This window comes from Narcine bancroftii, chromosome 6 (assembly GCF_036971445.1).
Source record: "Narcine bancroftii isolate sNarBan1 chromosome 6, sNarBan1.hap1, whole genome shotgun sequence".
In the NCBI taxonomy this organism is placed as follows: domain Eukaryota; kingdom Metazoa; phylum Chordata; class Chondrichthyes; order Torpediniformes; family Narcinidae; genus Narcine; species Narcine bancroftii.
Window position 1 is genome coordinate 219,830,071 of NC_091474.1, and position 19,589 is coordinate 219,849,659.

Here is a 19,589-nt window from a genome sequence, read left to right on the forward strand (position 1 = left end):
AGCATGGCCACGGCTAGGGCTATCTTAACAAATCTTTTTTGTGCATCCTCCAAATCAATTCCAAATTCTTTGTTTTTTATGTTACTTAGGAGAAAGATCTCTGGATTCTTTGGTATATTGTTTTCTGTTATTTTATTTAATATCTGAATTGGAAGATAATTTGAAAATACAACAATGGTATATAGAAATGAATAAATGTATTCCATTAGAAAAAATAACATATAGTTTAAGAAATAATATTGAAAAATTCGAACAAATATGGGAGCCTTACATTAAATACAATAGCGAAAACCTACCGGGGACAAACATTACCTAAGTTGATGGAAGGAGAAGGAAAGAAAAGAATGGACTCAGTAGAATTTCTGGTGTATTTTTGTTGAATGACAACATTGTCTGACTGGTTTAATGCAACCTAGATTGTATATCTAAAATGGATGAGGGGGGGGGGGGGTGGCCTGGGAGGAGGGGGGGGGGGGAGAAAAAGTCACTGTATATGTGTGAAAAAGAAAAAGTGTATATCATGGCTAATGTGATTTATGGTGTGAAAAATAAAAAATTTAAAAAAAAACGAAATACAGCATGGCCAACAGTCAAAGGAAAATACAAGATTTCAAACTTACTGCAGTCAGCCCTTCATTGTTACAGATGTTCACATCAGCAGTATATTCCAGTAGTTTTCCCATACACTTTTTCTGTCTATAAACAGAACATATCCCTCGATAACAATGCTTATTTATTAAACACATCTAGCGAGACAATAGAAAAAGCATACATCCTGAATGAGGTTCATTGACCTTTCTACATATAGTGATAAGTTACTTTTCTGTCTCAAGTGTACTTTTAGCACATTTTCTCAAACTTAATACTTTAAAACCGCTCGTCTTGGTAAATGCCAGATAAGTGAATTTGCCAGATGCTTACGATTATGCGTGGCACGATTGATGAAGTGGTGCTGGGGGGAGGGGGTGCGCCAGTTTAAGCTTTCATATTTTTAGCTATTTATTTTCCACCATTTTTTTTGCTGGTTGCTTGAATTCCAGATAATGGGGATTTTACTGAACACAAAAAGTTTGTCCATCTTAAATGCAAGAATTCTAATGGATTCTCTTGGACTTCTGTCCATATGATGTGCAATGAAAATCAATACTAACTCTCTAGGCTCCTATCTCAGGCAGTTTGAGTGGTCTGTTGTGCACATAGCCTTTTTTTTTTCCTTGAGAGTTGGGAGTTTCATTCTTCACAAATTTCAATTGCAAATGTTTGAAAGCGAGTACAAATACATTTTCTTCATTACTGCCCATGTTAAGCCCCACAGTGCCCATTCATTTTACAACATTCGGACAAAAGATCATCAACCTGTGGCTTAAAAGCATGTTAGCTAGCCTGAGGACATCCTGCTGTTTTATTTTTATTTAAAATATCACCTCAGTTGTAGATGCCTGTCCTAACCTAATCAATGGCTTTGCCCTTATGTCCCTTCCAATCCACCAATACCAGGTTTTATCCCCCCAATCCCAAATCCACCAGCTCCATTGATGGTACACGTTACTCATATGAATTTTTACACTCAACTTTTTGCCTTGGAATCCAAACCAATGTTTTTTGAAAACACAAAATTTACTTATTTGACAATAGCTTTAGCCCAAGCCTAAAACATTGCATTGCTCCCTAATAAGTATCCAAATTTTCTTTGATATTGTGGCTTTCCATACAATGTCTTTTTGACTGTTAATTCGCTGCTTTACTAAAATATCTGTTCCATCTCCAAGCACAAAAGATCTCCAGTTGTAGTAATGGCAACAAAGGAAAACTAGGTACTACAGATCTCCACTGTGTGAACAACTAGAAAGGCTTCTTCTATCACAACCTTCATTATATTTGAACCTAAAAATTCCAATGTCTGAAAACAGAGGAAGACATTGCCCTTGTTCATCCAGTTCAAATCTAGTATCATCAAAATTTCAGGAATTCTTACAAATTTATTTAATAATCAGTTTAACATTTGAAACATCATGCACGGCTATTAGCATGAATATTTATCCAAAATAGAGTGTGGTGATTGCAGAGCTATCAAGTAATGAAACCAGTTACTGAATCACCTGAACATCAATCCAGTCACCAATGCAAATATCACCACAGCAGAGGAAATTAAATTCAATAATCTAGACTACAAAATTACCAGATTTCCAGACAGTGATAAATCTCACCTTCCTCACTGATAGCCTTCAGGAGAGAAGGCCTGCTAATTTGGGCCAAATGTGGACCCAGACTTACAGAAATGTGGTTAACCCTTGAATGTCCCTTCTGGTACAGCTGAACTATTGCTTCCACATCAACGCAAATATAGTACTGACCACCTGGCAATAATCTCGTTCAAACAGCAGTTATTGGTTTATTATCATGACAAGGTTGGCTGTGTGGACTTAGAATGGTCTTTCCTGCAAGAAAGCAGAGGGCAGCAGTAGATGGAACGTACTCTTGCCTAGAAGTCAGTGACTGGGGCAGCAGTAGATGGAACATATTCTGCCCAGAGGTCAGTGACTAGTGGAGTTTTGCAGGGATCTGTTCTTGTGATTTTTATAAATGACCTTGAAAAAGTAGAGGGGTGGATCAGTAAGCATGCAAATGACACGAAGGCCCGAGGTGTTGTGGTTAGTGTAGAGGCTGCTTCAGCTTACAATAAGATATAGCCAATGTGCAGAGTTGGGGAGATATAGACAAGTGGCAGATGGAGTTGAATCCGGAGAAGTGTGAGGTGATGCATTTTGAACATCCTCACTTCTGACCTGTTGAAAGGAAGTGAGTGACGATAAACATTAAAGAAAAAGGGCAGATAGTGGAAATTCCAAAAAAAAATTCAATCGATTATATTAAAGATTTATTCCCTCTACTACCAACACCCTGCAGCTTCTATACCCTGCATCACTTCACACTTGACAGCAGAGTACATGGTTAATGGTAGTGTAGAAGAGGAGGGACCTTGGAGTCCAAATCTAGATATCTCTCAAGGTTATCATGTGGATTAATAGGGTAATTAAGAAGGCTTATGGTATGCTGGCCTTCATTAGTTAAGATATTAAGTTCAACAGTTGTGAGGTAATATTGCAACTTTATACATCTCTAGTTAGGCCACACTTGGAATATTGTGTTCAGTTGATGTCACCTCATTACAGGACAGACATGGAAGCTTGAGAGAGTACAGAGGAGATTTACCAGGATGCTGCCTGGATTGGAGAACATGTCTAATGAGGCAAGGTTAATAGAGCTAGAGCTTTTCTCTTTGGAGCAAAAGATGAGAGGTGACTTAATAGAGATCTACAAGTTTATGAGAGGCATTGAGGGTGGACACCCAGCTCCTTTTCCCAGGGTAACAGTAGGAAATACCAGAGGACATCTATTTCAGTTGAAGGAAGGATATTAAGGGGAGGCGTCAGGGTTTTTTGTTTTTATGTAATTTCTTTCTCCCCCGCCCCCCCCCGAGTCATGGGTGTCTGGAATATATTGCCAGGAGTTGTAGTGGAAGCTGGCACAATAGTAACATTTTAAAAGACTCTTATACAGGCACATAGATGCAAGAAAAATAGAGGCTTCTGAGTGTGAGGAAAGGAAGGTTAGATGTTGAGTAGGTTGACACAACAGTATGGGCCAAAAGGCCTTTATTGTACTGTGCTGCAATGTTCTCACCCTTCCCAATATTTCTATTCAGCTTTCCGTCACTCTTCACAATGTAAAATTAGTTTCTTATTTTCTGATACATTTACCGTTTCTATTTCCACAAACATACCTCGCACTTCTAGTACATTATTTTTGCTTTGAATTTCCACCTTTAATATTCTTGAACATTTAACTTCAGCCACTTCCTTAAGGTCAGAAGTAAGGATGCTCAATGAGTAAATGCTGAATTTGAATAATAACCCCTCAGCAAATGAAGCAGCAAATTGGCCACATGTGACAAAACCAAGATGGCATTCAGGCATGGGCTGCTAAGTGGCAACTGACATTCATACCAGGGAGATGCCGGGCATCGATTATCTAAAACTAGAGATTCAATGGTATTACTATCACTGTGTATTCCAGTCAATATCCTGGAGGTCACTATTTTCCAACAACTATTCTCAACCCTTTCTTTTGGGCTATGGCCCTCTTAGGACTCTGCTCAAAGTTTATAGGCCCCCTTCCCTGTGAAGCAGTCAAGTTTAGTTGGTTTCTTCCATTCATCTGTCCTCCCGACTAGGTGACTACATAATTTTTTTTAAATTTATGATTTTAGTTGAGAATGGCTGATTAAGATACTCAACAAAACTAGTAATATAAATACTGGGGTAACAAGAAAAGATCAGAAGTTACAACAACTAATCCTCCTCCTTATACCCCAAGTCCTTTACAGTATTTGGAAGAGCATCATGGAATACTCTTCAATTGCCTAGATTTCAACAGAGCTAACAACTACCTAAAAGTGGACCACATTTACACAATATAGTCCAAACATAGGTATCCCATGATCCTTACTAAATATTCATTCCTTCTACCATGGATGGCAAGCAGTGTAAAGTAGCTCCAAAATCCACTGCAGTTATTTGCCCATGCTATTACAACAGCATTTCCCAAACCCACAACAACTTCCCCAAGGAGAACAAGGGTAGCAGGTGCATAGAAATACCACCGCCTGTAGTTATCCCTCCAAATTGTGTACTACCCTGACTCAATTTATGGCTGGGTCTCAATCATACAGCTGCAATGTTAGAGTACCTTTAACCAGAAGGGCTTCAGTGGTTCAAGGATGCTTACCACCACATTCCCATGACTCTGAGAATTGAGCAATAAATGCTGGTCTTGTCAGCATTATCCAATTTTCAAATTCATGCCTGCAAGAAGCAAGACTTGGCCTTCACCGATCATCCCATACCTGAAACTAACATGCGACACAAACACCAACTAGAGTCTCACCAATTATCCTCGCGACTGAAGGCAACAACATTATTGTGACCCTCCATCATCACCAGAATCTCATCTGAACCAACCACAAACACTATAGCCACAAGGGCAGATCAGAGGCAGTGAATCCTGTGACGCAATTTGCCTCCTCACCTCAACCAATGCATAGGTTAGACATTTGCCTGGATAAGTGTATCTCCAACAACAGTCAAGAAACTCAATACCACCCAAGATAAAGCAGCCCATTTAATTTGTATTCAATCCAGTATAGTAAATATTTATTCCTTCCACCACTGACACACTATGGCCACTGTGTGTTGTCATCCATAAAAATGCTCTTCACTCAACTTCAATGGAACTTCTACCACGAGGGACAACAAGGGCAGAAGGCACATGGGCACACCACTGCCTCCAGATTCCCCTCCAAGTCTTGCACCATCCTGACAATTTACCATCCTTTCACCATCATTGCAGAGAAATCCTACACTGGTTAAGAAGATGACTCATCATCAACCTCTCAAGGGATGGATACCCATGTACATTCAGATCCCAGAAAAGTAATAATTAAATCTCAAATCCATTGCTACACAAGAAAAATGACACATTGTATATTTCAATCACTTTGCGAATTAAGAATACACATTTCTGTTTTAAACTTTTTAAAATTTTTTAGACATACTGCACGGTAACAGGCCCTTCTGGCCCATCAGCCCATGCCGCCAAGTACTCTAATTAACCTACAAACCCCCATACGTTTTTGAAATGTGGAAGGAAAATGGATACCCAAAAGAAAATCATGTAGACATGGGGAGAATGTACAAGCTCTTTGCAGACAGAGTTGGATTCGAACCAGGGTCTTTGGAGCTGTTATAGTGTTGTGCTAACCATGCCACTTCATTTGAATGTTCCATTCTCTCGAAATAAACCCTCAATGAAAGAGGGTGTAAAACAGAAAATACAAGGTCTTCAAGGATCTTAAAACAATTGTGTGGGCCCAGTATACTCACCCATTTCTAGCTGCTAAGTGAAGGGGTGTGCATCCAGAAATGTCCTGGTAGTTTGGATTTGCCCCTTTCTTCAGAAGCAGAATAAGGCATTCAACAGAACCACAGCTGAATCAGACAATGAAAATAGTCAACGTCAGACAAGATGATGCTTTAATTATTATCAATGAAATTTTTATGGGAGTGGTTGATAAAGCCAACTTTCAGATCTCAAGATTTAGTTGAAATTACATTAAAAAGCATGGAATGCCAAATGTTTTTGGTTTTAACCAAGTTTTTGTTTTAAAAAGACAGAACACTAGAGTAGCACAAAACGCAGCATCCTTTAAATTTTAATTTTGAAACTATCAATGTTCTATTAAGCAATCAGTGGCAGTGTTATAATTCACTTTAGCCTGGGGATGGCAAAGAGGTGGAAAATAGGGAAAAGAATGATTCAGAAATAATTACCTGAAGTTCATATTCCTGCCAAACACAGTGCAATGGAAATAAAGTAACAACAAGCCTTGTCCTCCCATTAAACAGACTACTGAAACCTAACATCTCTCATGAAAAGATATTTATGCAAAGTAATTAAAGCTGGAAGGACTGCATGTCAAAATCAGTGCCCAATGAATGGAAAACACTTGAAGGAAAGTCAAAAGTAAAACAAAATTCTGTGGACACTCGATGTAAAAACCCAAAATGCTGGAGAAACTCAGCTTTATGTAGCAAAGGCAGAGATACATAACTGATGTTTCAGGCTTGCACCCTTCATCAAAGAAGAAAAATCAATGATACTCTCAATTTTAGGGTTTTAATAAATGAGAGAATTAGGCAGAAGGCATCACACAGTCATTAGTTTTTTTTTTCAATTAGGTCAAAAGAAGAAGTGAGCTAAATTTCCAGTAAACATGTTTTAGCAGGCATACTGAGGAGTCCAAATTTGGATATTTTTTTCCTTTATCCACTGGACCAAGTCAGGGTCCAGCCTGTTTTTTTTTGTGAAACACATCCAACAGAATGTAAGAGAATGTCCACAATAATAACACAAATCATGCAAACCACAAATTATCTAGAATCTTACTTTGCAGCAATATGCAATAGGCTTCTCTTAACACGACCAAAGGTATAGTTGACATCAAACTTCGAATTTGTTAACAATTCTGAAACAGATCTTAAAAAGAAACAATATGTGACACATTGTAAATAGTTTCAATGATAATACAAGATTTCCATATTAAAAGCATCACAATTTAAACTGCTGAGGGAATCTCACTTCCATTACAAATAACGAAGACCGCAAGACTTAAAAAGAATTGGGTCATTCAGCCCTTCGAATCAGTTCCACCATTCAAATCATGGGTGATTTATTTTACCTATCATCCCCATTCTGCTGCCTTATCCCCATAATCTCTGAAGTCCTTACTAATCACAAACTTATCAACCTCTATATAAACCCAATAATTCGATTCCTCATGTCATGTAATAATACAGAACATGCAATGGCACAAAATTGCCTGCCTGTCATAGGAAGACAAAGAGTCGTCATTTCTGTCATTCGACACCCCTTAAGAGAGAAAGAGAAGCAAAGGAGTCCCTTCAGAGTCACTAGGCGTTTTCAAGCTGCCTGGTAAAATGGGGTTAATAGGGCAATTTGCCCGGTTAGTGCCCCAGTCACAAGGCAGCTTGAAAGGATCCGACCTGGTCAGCGCACTCCTAAATCAACCAGGTCCCTGCCCTACCTCGGAGGTAGTCAGAACCTAGTTAAACTTACCTTGGTCTCGTCCACCAGCGGCTTGAGAACAAAAATGGCCGACCCAATTATTCCGTGCGTGCATCACTGGGCAGCATGTTGGCATCAAGTTGAAATGTAGAGGAGGAACTAAGCAGTGCAGGTCAGGAAAGGGAATATTATAACGTGGTTTAAACATGCTTCCCAGGAAAAAGCAAGGTTAAAATCTTTTACTTCATTTCATCTCGTGAGTGCATGACGCGTCACTCACCGCATCATCGCGGGGGCTGGATCCCCTTAAATTGCTGGGTTGCAATTTAATTAGGCAATCCCCCTGCAGGTTAAAAGGTGCTTGGCGAACCTTCGACCCATTAAACACACCTGGGTCCCAGGAGAGCTACCCAGGTGCAGCAGTTTAAAAGCACCTTTCAAGTATCCATGGATTTGGCTCCAACACTCCCACAGCATCTGGAGCTGCACCAACTCCTGTTCAATTCATCTGCAATCTGAGCTCCAAATCCAAACCTCCAACACAATCAGGAAGCCTTTAGTGCCCGAGGCTCTTTGGAGCCTTTCTAGCCCTCAGCATCCTCTCAAATTCCAGTTCCCATTTGCCAATCTCCAGCAGCCCACAGCCTGTGCAGATCCCCTGACCACAAGTCGTCTATATGCTGTGTGGGTCCTTCAGCCACTGAGCCCCTTGCTGGTTTATTGCCGAGGTCATTGTCCTGTATGGTCACTTCCTCTGCTTCTTCTCAACAGGGGTGTTCTCCCTATTCCTGGTGCCCTGTGCCTGTTGGCTACTTACCCAGAGTCTGCAATTCCTCAAGGCCACTGCCAGCACAAGCACAGACCACTGCAGTTGAAAGATTTTATTTTAAAACACCTTTAACAGCCCATTTGTATGGAGCAGTCAGCATTAGAACAAGGAAGTTGATCCCTTTGGAGAGCGCTGGGTCTACCAACTCTGCACCAGCAGCCATTAGTTCCAAATGATTTTGCCTCCAGATGCAAAAGTGGCAACAAATTCTACAGATTCATCACAGACTATAGAAATTTCTCATCTCAGTTCTAAAGAAATGTCCTTTTATTCTGAGGCTCTGCTCTCTGGTCCTAGGCTGTCCACTTTGGAAATATTCTCCACATCAACTCTCTAGTCCTTTCAATATTCAGCAAGTTTTGATGAGATGCCCCTTCATCCTTCCAAACTCCAGAGAGTACAAGCCCAGAGCCATCAAACACTCCTGTGGATTGAGTGCAGATTGTGGAGGGTTATGTGACCTTTCCGTCTGGAATCTAGTCAGAATATTCATTGCAGAGGGACAGGTGGCCTCTACAGCTGGAAACTAGTCAGAAGTTATTTTATCTACCAACCAAGGATTAGATCTGCCCGTGAGGCTAATATGCGATTGAACCTTTGCAGCTGTCATGTGATTGGTCCCCCAAGTACCAATCAAGGGTTAGGTCTGCCCACAGGCTAAGCTAATGTGCAATTGGTACTTGCAGGTTACATGGGTGAGCCCTGCATTGAAAAAGCCTCCCTCAGACCATCACTGAAGTCCAGGCTGCTGGCCACGGGCAGGCACTGATGGCTGACTGCGATGGTGCTAGACCAGATCCCAAACTGTGGTCAGTGCTGGAAAGCAAGTTCATTTGATACACTTGTTCATTGTAATTTACTATTTATTAGTGTGCTGCGCCTGTGAGTGGATGGGCATTGTGTGTTTAACCCTTGCATCCCAATCAGGAGTAGAGTATGTTTAGCAGCGATGTGTAATATGCCCTTTTGTGAGTTCCCTGTGGGTAAATAAAGACAACTTGTTTGTGGATAACATGTCCAGCCTTGATTCTCTTTGAACCCATCAAACACAGCACCCTCTTAGCCCTGTGATCATTCTTGTAAACCTCCTCTAGACTATCTCCAACACCAGAATATCCTTCCTTCGACATGGGCCCCAAAACCGCTCATAATACTCCAAATATGGTCTGACCAATGCCAAAAAGTCTCAGCATAACATATTTGCCTTTATGTTCTATGTATTTATATTTGCCTCTCAAAATGAATGTTAACATTGCATTTGCCTTCTTTACTCCTGACTCAACCCGCAAGTTAACCTTTGGGGAATCCTGCACTTCTGCTTTCTAAATCCTCTTACCATTTAGAAACCCAAAAACTTCGTTAATCCTTTTCCTAAAGTGCACGACCATACACTTACAGACAGACATTGAATTTAATTTGGCCACTTCTTTCCCCTTTCTCCCAAACTATTCAAGAACCTCTGCAGAGTCCCTACTGCCTCATCCTCAAATTTGGCACAGCCATCAATTTCATCATCTAAATCAATTAAAATATAACCTGAAAACTAACAGACCCAACACCAGCCCCCGCAGAGCCCCACGAGTCATCAGCAGGCAGCCAGAAAAGGCTGAAAAGGCCCCCTTTATTCTCACTCTTTGCCGGTCAGCCAATCTTCTATCAATGCTGGTACCTTTCCCGTCATACCATCAGCTTCTTGTTTAGTAGCCTCATTTGCAGCACTTTGCCAAAGGCCTTCTGAAAATCCAAATACAGTAAATAAGATCAACTGACTCTCCTTTGTGTCCTACTAATTCAAGGAATCCCAATATATTTGTCAGGGAAGATGTCCACTGGATCAAACTTTCACACTTGCGCCCCACTAAATTGGCTGTTCAGTGTCCTGGGATAGGAATGGGTGTTTAGCTTTTCACTCTTAACTGGGATACTGAATGCTTTCACACTTGAAAGGAGCCATCCCTGGGGTTGGGACTGTTCTACCTTCTACCAGTGACACCATGGCTCATCGAATGATGATGGACTTGCCCAAAATCCTGATCAATATATTATGATCTTATATTTGAACAAAATTAATCATGAATAATTATAACATAATTAAGCTTTATGTACAGCACAGTATGAGTCTTTCAGCTCCTGTTATTGTTGTGCCGACCTATATAAACCTTTATAAGGGAATGTGGGAAAATGCTAGCAATATTTTTAAACATAGTGGGAAAGTTAGTAGCGCTATAATGCTCAATTTATATAGCATAGGAAAGTTTGTAGCACTTTAGTGCACCATAATTAGTAGTGCTATCACATACAATTTATAAATACCATGGGAAAAAGCAATGGCAGACCTGCCCTCCCAGAATTCCATGCAGCAGAGAAAGGGCTGTACGCATGGCTGCATGCACAGAGCATTCATGGAGGGGTTACTCTGCCGCATGATATTCTTGGAAGTCAGGTCCGCCATTGCTTCCCCCCCCCCCCCGTCTTTATATATTGGGCGCTATAGCACTTCCAATTTTCCCATGCTTTTTAAAAATTGTCCGCTATTGCTATTTATTTCCTCTCTCTCCTGCTGTGACTTTCTCACGGCAGTTTATACCATCATTTTAATCTTTTTTCCCTTCACATTCCTGCACTCGCGCAAAAACTTGGGTCATTTCAATCCCACAATGCAATGAATCCTTTCATACTTGGCTGATTGCAATGCCGGTGTCTTCAGAAGCCAGGGATTGTACTAGGGGTCGATGCCATCAATTCCCGGCTTGAGATGATGTCATCTGAAGCTGACGTTAAGCTGATTTTGCTTTCACACTAGACATTCCTGCGATTAATGGCAAGTGTCAGAGGGACTAAAAATTGCGAGACAGAATGTAGATGCTGAATCTGAAGGGAAAAAAAAATTAAACTGTTGGAAAAACTCAGCAGTTGAAGTGGTGTGTGGGGTGAAAAAAAGGATGCCCACATTACTAGTAGAGACCATGCACGAGAGGCTTAATCCAAACAGAAGGTAGCAATCCGAAAAGTCAGCAAATTCCTTGCCCCACACAGATGCTATTTCACCCACCCAGTTTCTCCAGCAGTTTTGTTTATATGCTGCTTAACTTCATGGCAGGTTTTGTTCAATAGGAAAACACAAAATGCAAATTCTAGCTGGTGTACAATTTCACCAGACACATTTGCAACTAGTTCATCCATACCCTTTGAAATACTTGAATTTCAGGCTTTCACTTACTCAGTGAAGTGAAATGGAAGTTAGTCAGATTTAGTTTGTTTTATTTCTGGCCATAATAAGCATCACCATGAGATGCAAACTACACACTGAGACAATACAGCATTCTCTCTGAAGAACAAGTCTAACTCAGTTTGCTGGGTCTAAGCAGGGAGTCATTTACTTGTATCACACCTGTTGTAGATGATCAAAATACACAAAGCACACAATAAAAATATTTTATGGCACAAGAACAATTACATTAAAGTACAGTGGAATCCCAATTTAACAGCCCAATTTAAATGCAAATCCGCATATAACACGATGAGTCATTGGACCTCGGGCCACTGCTGCCAGGAGCAGCGACGGTCGGTTTACTAAAAAATAATTTGTTTTAATTTCAACTGAAACTACAATTATTTATTGAAACCCCGTTTTAGCGCGACCCTGTTTTATCGCGATGCGATTTTTTTTAAGACCCAAATTATTGCATTATAACAGGACTTCACTGGACTCAAATAAAAATGAAACTGACATCAGTAAAAGATCCAATTACTTTTATTTTTAAAGTACACAAAACTTGTGTTAGCTTTAATTGTATAATTCCATTAGAATATTAAAACATGTTTTTCCTTCCCATTTCGTCTCAAATATTTTAGATCAATGAACTACAGTCTAAACAAAGCTCACCTGTGCTGATCTGCCATTACCATGGGCATCAATGTATAAACTGCAGTTTCATTATCTGCAAGAACAAAATCCAATTATTCTGGCTGAAATAAACAAAAGTTCAGATTTATTGTCAGAATACATACAACCCTGAGATTCTTTTTCTGTGGTCGAGGCAGAATTATCACTTACTGATAGTGCAATTAGTTGACATGTGTACATTGTGTATTTTTTTGCACTACCATTAACTGGTGATTCTGCTTCGAAAAAGAATCTCAGGGTTGTATGTGATGTCATGCATGTACTCGGAGAATAAACCTGAAATCTGCAGAAAACTGCACTCAAGAAAATACATATACATGTAAAGAAATAAAGAAATGTAAGCAAAAGGACCATGCAATGGACAAAAAAAATCAATAACATGCAAAAGTAAGAGTTTTTAAATGAGTCTCTAAATAAATTTGTTGTTGAGGTATCTGAGGTGGAGGGGGTAGCAGTTGTTACTGGATCAGGTGGTGCAGTGAGAACAGAGTGTGTGATAGGTGGTGAGAATCTTCATGATTGGGTGCTGCTCTCCAACAGTAGCTTTTCCTTTTCGTGTTCTGAATGAAGGGGAAGGTTTTACCTTCTTGGGCTGTATCCACTAACTTTTGCAGGGCTTTCCGCTCTGGGTTACTGGTGTCTCCATAACAGTCCATGATGCATTCAGACACCACAGGTCTGCAGAAATTTGCTGGAGTTTCCGAAGTAATACCAAACCTCTGCAAATTCCTGAGGAAGTAGAGCGCTGATATGCTTTCTTCACAATGCATTAGTGTGTTGGGTCCAGGGAAAATCCTTCAAGACAGTGACTCTCAAGAACTTAAATTTGCTCACCCTCTCCAACACTGTTCCCCAATGATCACTGGATCGTACACCTCTGGTGTTTCCTTTCCGAATTCAACAATCAGCTCCTTGGTTTTGGTGACAAGGTTGTTGTTGGTGTACCATTCAGCCAAGTTTTCAATCTCCCTCCTGTATGCTAACTTTTTATACAAACCACTACTAGAGTATTGTCAGCTAATTTATAAATTGTGTTGTTCTCATACCAAACCACACAGTCATATGTACAGTGAGTAGAGCAGAAGGTTCAGAATGCAGCCCTCTGGTGCACAGGTTTTGATGGAGATTGTGGCGATATTCTTAACAATTCTCACTGACTGTGGTCTGGAGGTGAGGAAATCCAGGATCCAATTACACAGTGGTTTACCGAGGGTCAGGTCTTGCAATTTGCTGATTACTTTTGAGGGGATGACTGTGTTAAATGCCTAACTGTAGTCGATAAAGAGCCTCTTGATAATATGCATCTTTGCTGTCCAGATGTTCCAAGATATTGTGTAGAGTCAATGAGATGGCATCCACCACAGACAAATTGGAATGAATCCATGTTGCTGCTTAGACAGGAACTGATATGCTTCAACATGAGCCTTTCAAAACACTTCATCATTGTAGATGTGAGTGCCACTGGTTTATAGTCATTTAGGCAGGTTATCATTCTTCTTGGATATTGGTACGATTGATGCCTGTTTCAAACAGGTGGGTACCATGCATAGGTTTTTAAATATTCAGCCAGGTACTCCATCCAGACTAGATGCTACATTAAGGCATCCAGCATGTCCAATACTCATTTCTGCAAATTAGGAAGTTAAAATCTACTCTTCAGATTCTCAATATCTCATTTGTATCTAACAGAGTATTTTGGCAAACTATCAAAGCTGATGGAATTAGATTGAAGGCAAGTCAATTAAGTTGAAGCTTCATCAGATTCACACCATCTTTGTTGTACAGATTCTTTTTTAATATTTTATTTAAGTTTTAAGAAAATATAGGACTCAGTAACTATAATACATTGAATATAAACTCATAGAAAAACATTCATAAGCTCCGTGTGCGCCTCTGGCCGTGGGTGCACTAGTAGTGTCGCGTTGGCTAGGGCCTCCTTCTTCGCGACGAAAGCCTTATTCGCCTCTTCCGGCCAGGATAGCATTTTCTTTGGTGGCCATCAGTGCGAACAATGGGCGCATGGTGAGAGCAGCTCCGGGAATGAAACAATGGTAAAAGTTCATCATCCCCACGAACTCCTAAAGGCCTTTTAGGGTAGGGGGTTTGGGGAAATGTTGGACAGCCGCCACCTTCTCCGGCACTGGTGTGACCCCGGCCACTGATATGGTGTGTCCCAAGAACTGGAGGGTCTCCTTGCGGAACTGGCATTTGACTGCGTTGACCATGAGGCCGAAATCTACCAGGCGAGCAAAGAGGGTGCGGAGGTGGGCTTTGTGTTCGTCGCAGCTGCGACTGGTAATGAGTATATCGTCCAGGTAAATGAACACAAAGTCCAAATCCCTCCCTACTGCATCCATGAGGCGCTGGAACATTTGAGCCGCGTTCTTTAGGCCGAAGGCCATACACAGGAACTCAGAGGCCGAAAGGGGTGATAAAGGTGGTCTTACCCACGTCGTCTGGATGCACCAGGATTTGATGGTATCCCCGCATGAGGTCCACCTTGGAGAAGATCTGTGCGTCGTGGAGGTTGGCGGAGAAATCCTGTAGGGTGGTTGCATCGTTCAACCGCCAGTAGTCCCCGCATGGTCTCCAGCCCCCAGACGATTTCGGGACCATATGGAGCGGTGATTCCCAGGCACTGTCCAAGCGCCAGACGATTCCAAGTTCTTGAAGTCTGAAGAACTCCTCCTTTGGTTGCTGAAGCTTCTCAGGTGGCAGCCATCTGGACCTAGCACACAGCGGGGGGCCTTGAGTGGCGATGTGGTGGAAGACCCCCACGCTGGGGCACAGCGACATTGAAATGTGGCTCCAGGATGGCGGGGGACTCACGGAGGATGTCAGCAAACTCATCTCTGGTGGCGGCTATGGCAGTAATTTCGGGCCTGCAGACGTCTGCTGTGTCCAGTCATGTGGAGTGGAACAATCGGGCATTGACCAGCCTCTTTCCCTTCATGTCAACCAGGAGACCGAGAACCCTCAGGAAGTCGGCCCCCCAACACCGTAGTGCCCACAGAGGCTAGGAAGAACCTCCAGTGGAACTTCTTCCCAATCTGGATCTGTGCCCTGCGGGTGCCGTAGGTCCTGATGGTGGAGCCGTTGGCCGCCTGTAGGGTTGGACAGCGAGATCGGATGTGAGTCTCTAATGCGGTGGAGGGGGGGCAGGGAAGAAATATAGGAACATAGGAAGTAGGACCAGGAATGGGCCGAAAATGGCCCATCGAGCCTGCTCTGCAATTCAATAAGATCATGGCTGATCTAATTTATGACCTAACTCCACCGACCTGCCTTCTCCCTATATCCCCTAATTCCTCTATCAGGTAAAAATTTATCTAACCGAATTTTAAATATGTTTAATGAAGCAGCCTCAACCACTTCCCTGATTAGAGAATTCCAAACATTCACTACTCTCTGGGAAAAGCTATTTTTCCTCATCTCTGTCCTAAATCTACTCCCCCGAATCTTGAGACTGTGTCCTCTCGTTTTAGTTTCCCCGGCCAGCTCAAAAAACCTTCCTACATCTATCCTATCCATACCGTTCATAATCCTATATGTTTCTATAAGTTCTCCTCTCATTCTTCTGAACTCGAGCGAATACAATCCTAGATGATTTAATCTTTCATCATAAGTCAACCCCTTCATCCCAGGGATCAACCTAGTACACCTCCTCTGGACCGTCTCCAAAGCCAGTATATCTTTCCTCAAATATGGAGACCAGAACTGGACACAGAACTCCAGGTGCGGTCTCACCAGTACCTTATACAGTTGCAACATTACCTCCCTACTCCTGAATTCAATTCCTCTAGCGATGAAGGTCAACATTCCATTTGCCTTCTTAATAACCTGCTGCACCTGCAACCTAACTTTTTGCGATTCATGCACAAGCACTCCCAAGTCCCTTTGCACCACAGCATGCTGTAGTTTTTCACCCTTGAAATAATATTCAGCTCTTTTATTTTTCTTGCTAAAGTGGATAACCTCACACTTACTAACATTGTACTCTATCTGCCAGACCTTTGCCCACTCATCCAGCTTAATTATATCCCTCTGCAGAATCTCCACATCCTCATTACAATTTGCTCTTCCACTCAATTTGGTGTCATCCGCAAACTTGGCTACACCACATTTTGTCCCCTCCTCCAAGTCATCAATGTAAATGAACAGCTGTGGGCCTAGCACCGACCCCTGTGGCACCCCACTTACCACTCTCTCCTTTTTCTTGACTAGGTTTCGCGGACGAAGATTTATGGAGGGGTATGCCCACATCTGCTGTATGCTCGTTGGTGACTGACAAGTCCGAAGCGGGACAGACAGGCACAGATGCAAGGGAAAATTGGTTGGTTGGGGTTGGGTGTTGTGTTTTTCCTCCTTTGTCTTTTGTCAGTGAGTGGCCCACCACTCTCTGCCAACCTGAAAAACTCCCACTTATCCCGACTCTCTACCTCCTGTCAGACAACCAATTTTCAATCCATGCCACCCAGACTCCACTTTCCTGTAACTTACTGATAAGTCTCTTGTGCGGCACCTTATCAAACGCTTTCTGGAAATCCAAATATACATCAACCTGTTCCCCTCTATCCATCACATCCATTATATCCTCAAAGAATCCTAACAAGTTTGTCAAACAAGATCTTCCCTTTCTAAAACCATGCTGCGTCTGCCTGATTGAACCCTTGCGTTCCAAAAGTTTCACTATTTCATCTTTAATGACAGCTTCAACTACAGACGTCAAGCTAATTGGCCGATCATTTCCAGTCTTCTGCCTACATCCCTTCTTAAAAAGTGATATGATATTTGCTGTCTTCCAGTCTGCTGGGACCTGCGCAGAATCCAAAAAATTTTGGTATAGGACTATACAAGTACATTAGCAGTGTTAATTCAACATTCGCTGAGACAGAAAAGGCAAATATTTAATTCTCAACTGTGGTTAGTAAGGGATTACTTAAGACGGTATGTAAGTGGGGAAGAATCATGTTCACCGGTGCCATTCCTGATTTGAGTTCTTAATACAGATGTCCAAAGAGCCCAAAGGACAATTAAGAGGGGCAGAAGCAGATTTTAAAACCACATCATGGCCCCAGTGTCACAATTAGTTATCAATCAAAGAGCTAATCAACTGGGTTGGAAAGCCACACCAGAAAGTGAGATACATTGTCAGCTGTGAATGAGGATGTGCTCAGAGAAGTCGTGCTGTTTCCGTCCCCTTCCCCACTCACTCACCCACACACCCACTGACCTCAGCCACCCCCTCCTTCCCCTCCCCCTACCCCCTCCCCTCCCCCACCCCCCCTCTCCCCACCCCCCCACCCCTCCCCCCACCCCTCCCCACCCCCCCACCCCTCCCCCCACCCCCCCACCCCTCCCCCCACCCCCCCACCCCTCCCCCCACCCCCCCACCCCTCCCCCCACCCCCCCACCCCTCCCCCCACCCCCCCCACCCCTCCCCCCACCCCCCCACCCCTCCCCATCCCGTCACCTTCCACCACCTCTCACCCTCACCGTCCCCCACTCCTCGCCTTCCCCCACCCCTCGCCTTCCCCCACCCCTTCCCCCACCCCTCCCCATCACGTCACCTTCCACCACCTCTCACCCTCGCCGTCCCCCACCCCTCGCCCTTCCCCCACCCCTTCCCCCACCCCTCCCCATCCCGTCACCTTCCACCACCTCTCACCCTCACCGTCCCCCACTCCTCGCCTTCCCCCACCCCTCGCCTTCCCCCACCCCTTCCCCCACCCCTCCCCATCACGTCACCTTCCACCACCTCTCACCCTCGCCGTCCCCCACCCCTCGCCCTTCCCCCACCCCTTCCCCCACCCCTCCCCATCCCGTCACCTTCCACCACCTCTCACCCTCGCCCTCCCCCACCCCCATCCCTCCCCCTCCCCTCGCCCTCTCCTCTCTCACTACCTTCGGGAAGCTCCACGGTCCGAGCCCGTCTCAGCGAGCGGGTCAGCCGACTCAGCTGTACGTTCAGCTGTTCCATCGCCCGTTCCATCATCTGCAGTCCCGCCGCGCAGAAGAGAACAAAGGCGAGGCCTCCCACCCGACCTTGCCTTAGGGCCGTCCGTTGCCCTGCATCGCCCTGCTCCCGTTCAAAACACCGCCCGAAACCCAGGCCGTTTGCGCCGCAATCGACCCTCCACGTCCGTTCCGTCGGCGCACGCGATTGGGTGAGGGGAGGACACCGTCAGCGGATGTGCGCGCGCGGCATTGTGGGAGCTGTAGTCCGGCCATTTACCCCCTCAAGAATGGCTAATGTGATTTATGGTGTGAAAAATAAAAAATTTTTAAAAAAAGAATGATTCCATCGGGAGCTGCTGCAACTAATTCGTCCAAACATTGGCCAGAGGTTATTTATGGTGTTTTCTATTCGATTTCAAGTTTTCTGTCTCAATCGTTTATGCTATGTCCAAATCCCTATGGTCCTAGATACCCTAATTCTTCCACTCTTGTGTTTCAGCTCCTCAACACTAAGTCTCCTTTAAAATTATTGGGGAAAAAAATTAAAAATCTTCATTCATTCTTCATTCCTCGATAGCCTGACCTGACACATTCGCCTACAACTCAATGAGATCTGTGTCCTACCATTTGATTCTTGTCATTTGACAAATGACTACCATACACAAAAACCAGCAAGGTCGGGTCAGAGACAGCAATGAGCTCTCTGAACCCTTCTCCGATTAACAACGGCGTGAAGCAAGAATGCGTTGTCGCACCAACCCTCTTTTCAATCTTCTTCAGCATGATGCTGAAACAAGCCATGAAAGACCTCAACAATGAAGACGCTGTTTACATCCGGTACCGCACGGATGGCAGTCTCTTCAATCTGAGGCGCCTGCAAGCTCACACCAAGACACAAAAGCAACTTGTCCGTGAACTACTCTTTGCAGACGATGCTGCTTTAGTTGCCCATTCAGAGCAAGCTCTTCAGCGCTTGACGTCCTGTTTTGCAGAAACTGCCAAAATGTTTGGCCTGGAAGTCAGCCTGAAGAAAACTGAGGTCCTCCGTCAGCCAGCTCCCCACCATAACTACCAGCCCCCCAACATCTCCATCGGGCACACAAAACTCAAAACGGTCAACCAGTTTACCTATCTCAGCTGCAACATTTCATCGGATGTAAGGATCGACAACGAGATAGACAACAGACTTGTCAAGGCAAATAGCGCCTTTGGAAGACTACACAAAAGAGTCTGGAAAAACAACCAACTGAA

At 43.3% G+C, this 19,589-nt stretch overlaps 1 protein-coding gene across 4 annotated transcripts in view; it reads right to left on the reverse strand.

Moving 5' to 3' along the window:
• hace1 (HECT domain and ankyrin repeat containing E3 ubiquitin protein ligase 1) overlaps positions 1-18,529 on the reverse strand; it is a 90,506-nt gene extending 71,977 nt beyond the window's left edge. For 3 of the 4 annotated variants that reach the window (XR_011340725.1, XM_069887460.1, XM_069887459.1), the window contains exons 1-5: positions 18,285-18,529; positions 12,360-12,414; positions 7,006-7,095; positions 5,943-6,047; positions 621-696 (exon numbers count right to left, since the gene is read on the reverse strand). Coding sequence is in view for 3 of the 4 variants with exons in the window: in XM_069887460.1 (XP_069743561.1) it covers positions 621-696; positions 5,943-6,047; positions 7,006-7,095; positions 12,360-12,414; positions 18,285-18,375 (417 nt within the window). In the remaining variant the exon portion in view is untranslated. Of the gene's footprint in view, positions 1-620; positions 697-5,942; positions 6,048-7,005; positions 7,096-10,104; positions 10,208-12,359; positions 12,415-18,284 lie in introns of those variants that run through there. The other variant, XM_069887461.1, reaches the window with a different exon arrangement.
• Between the last annotated feature and the right edge of the window lie 1,060 nt (positions 18,530-19,589).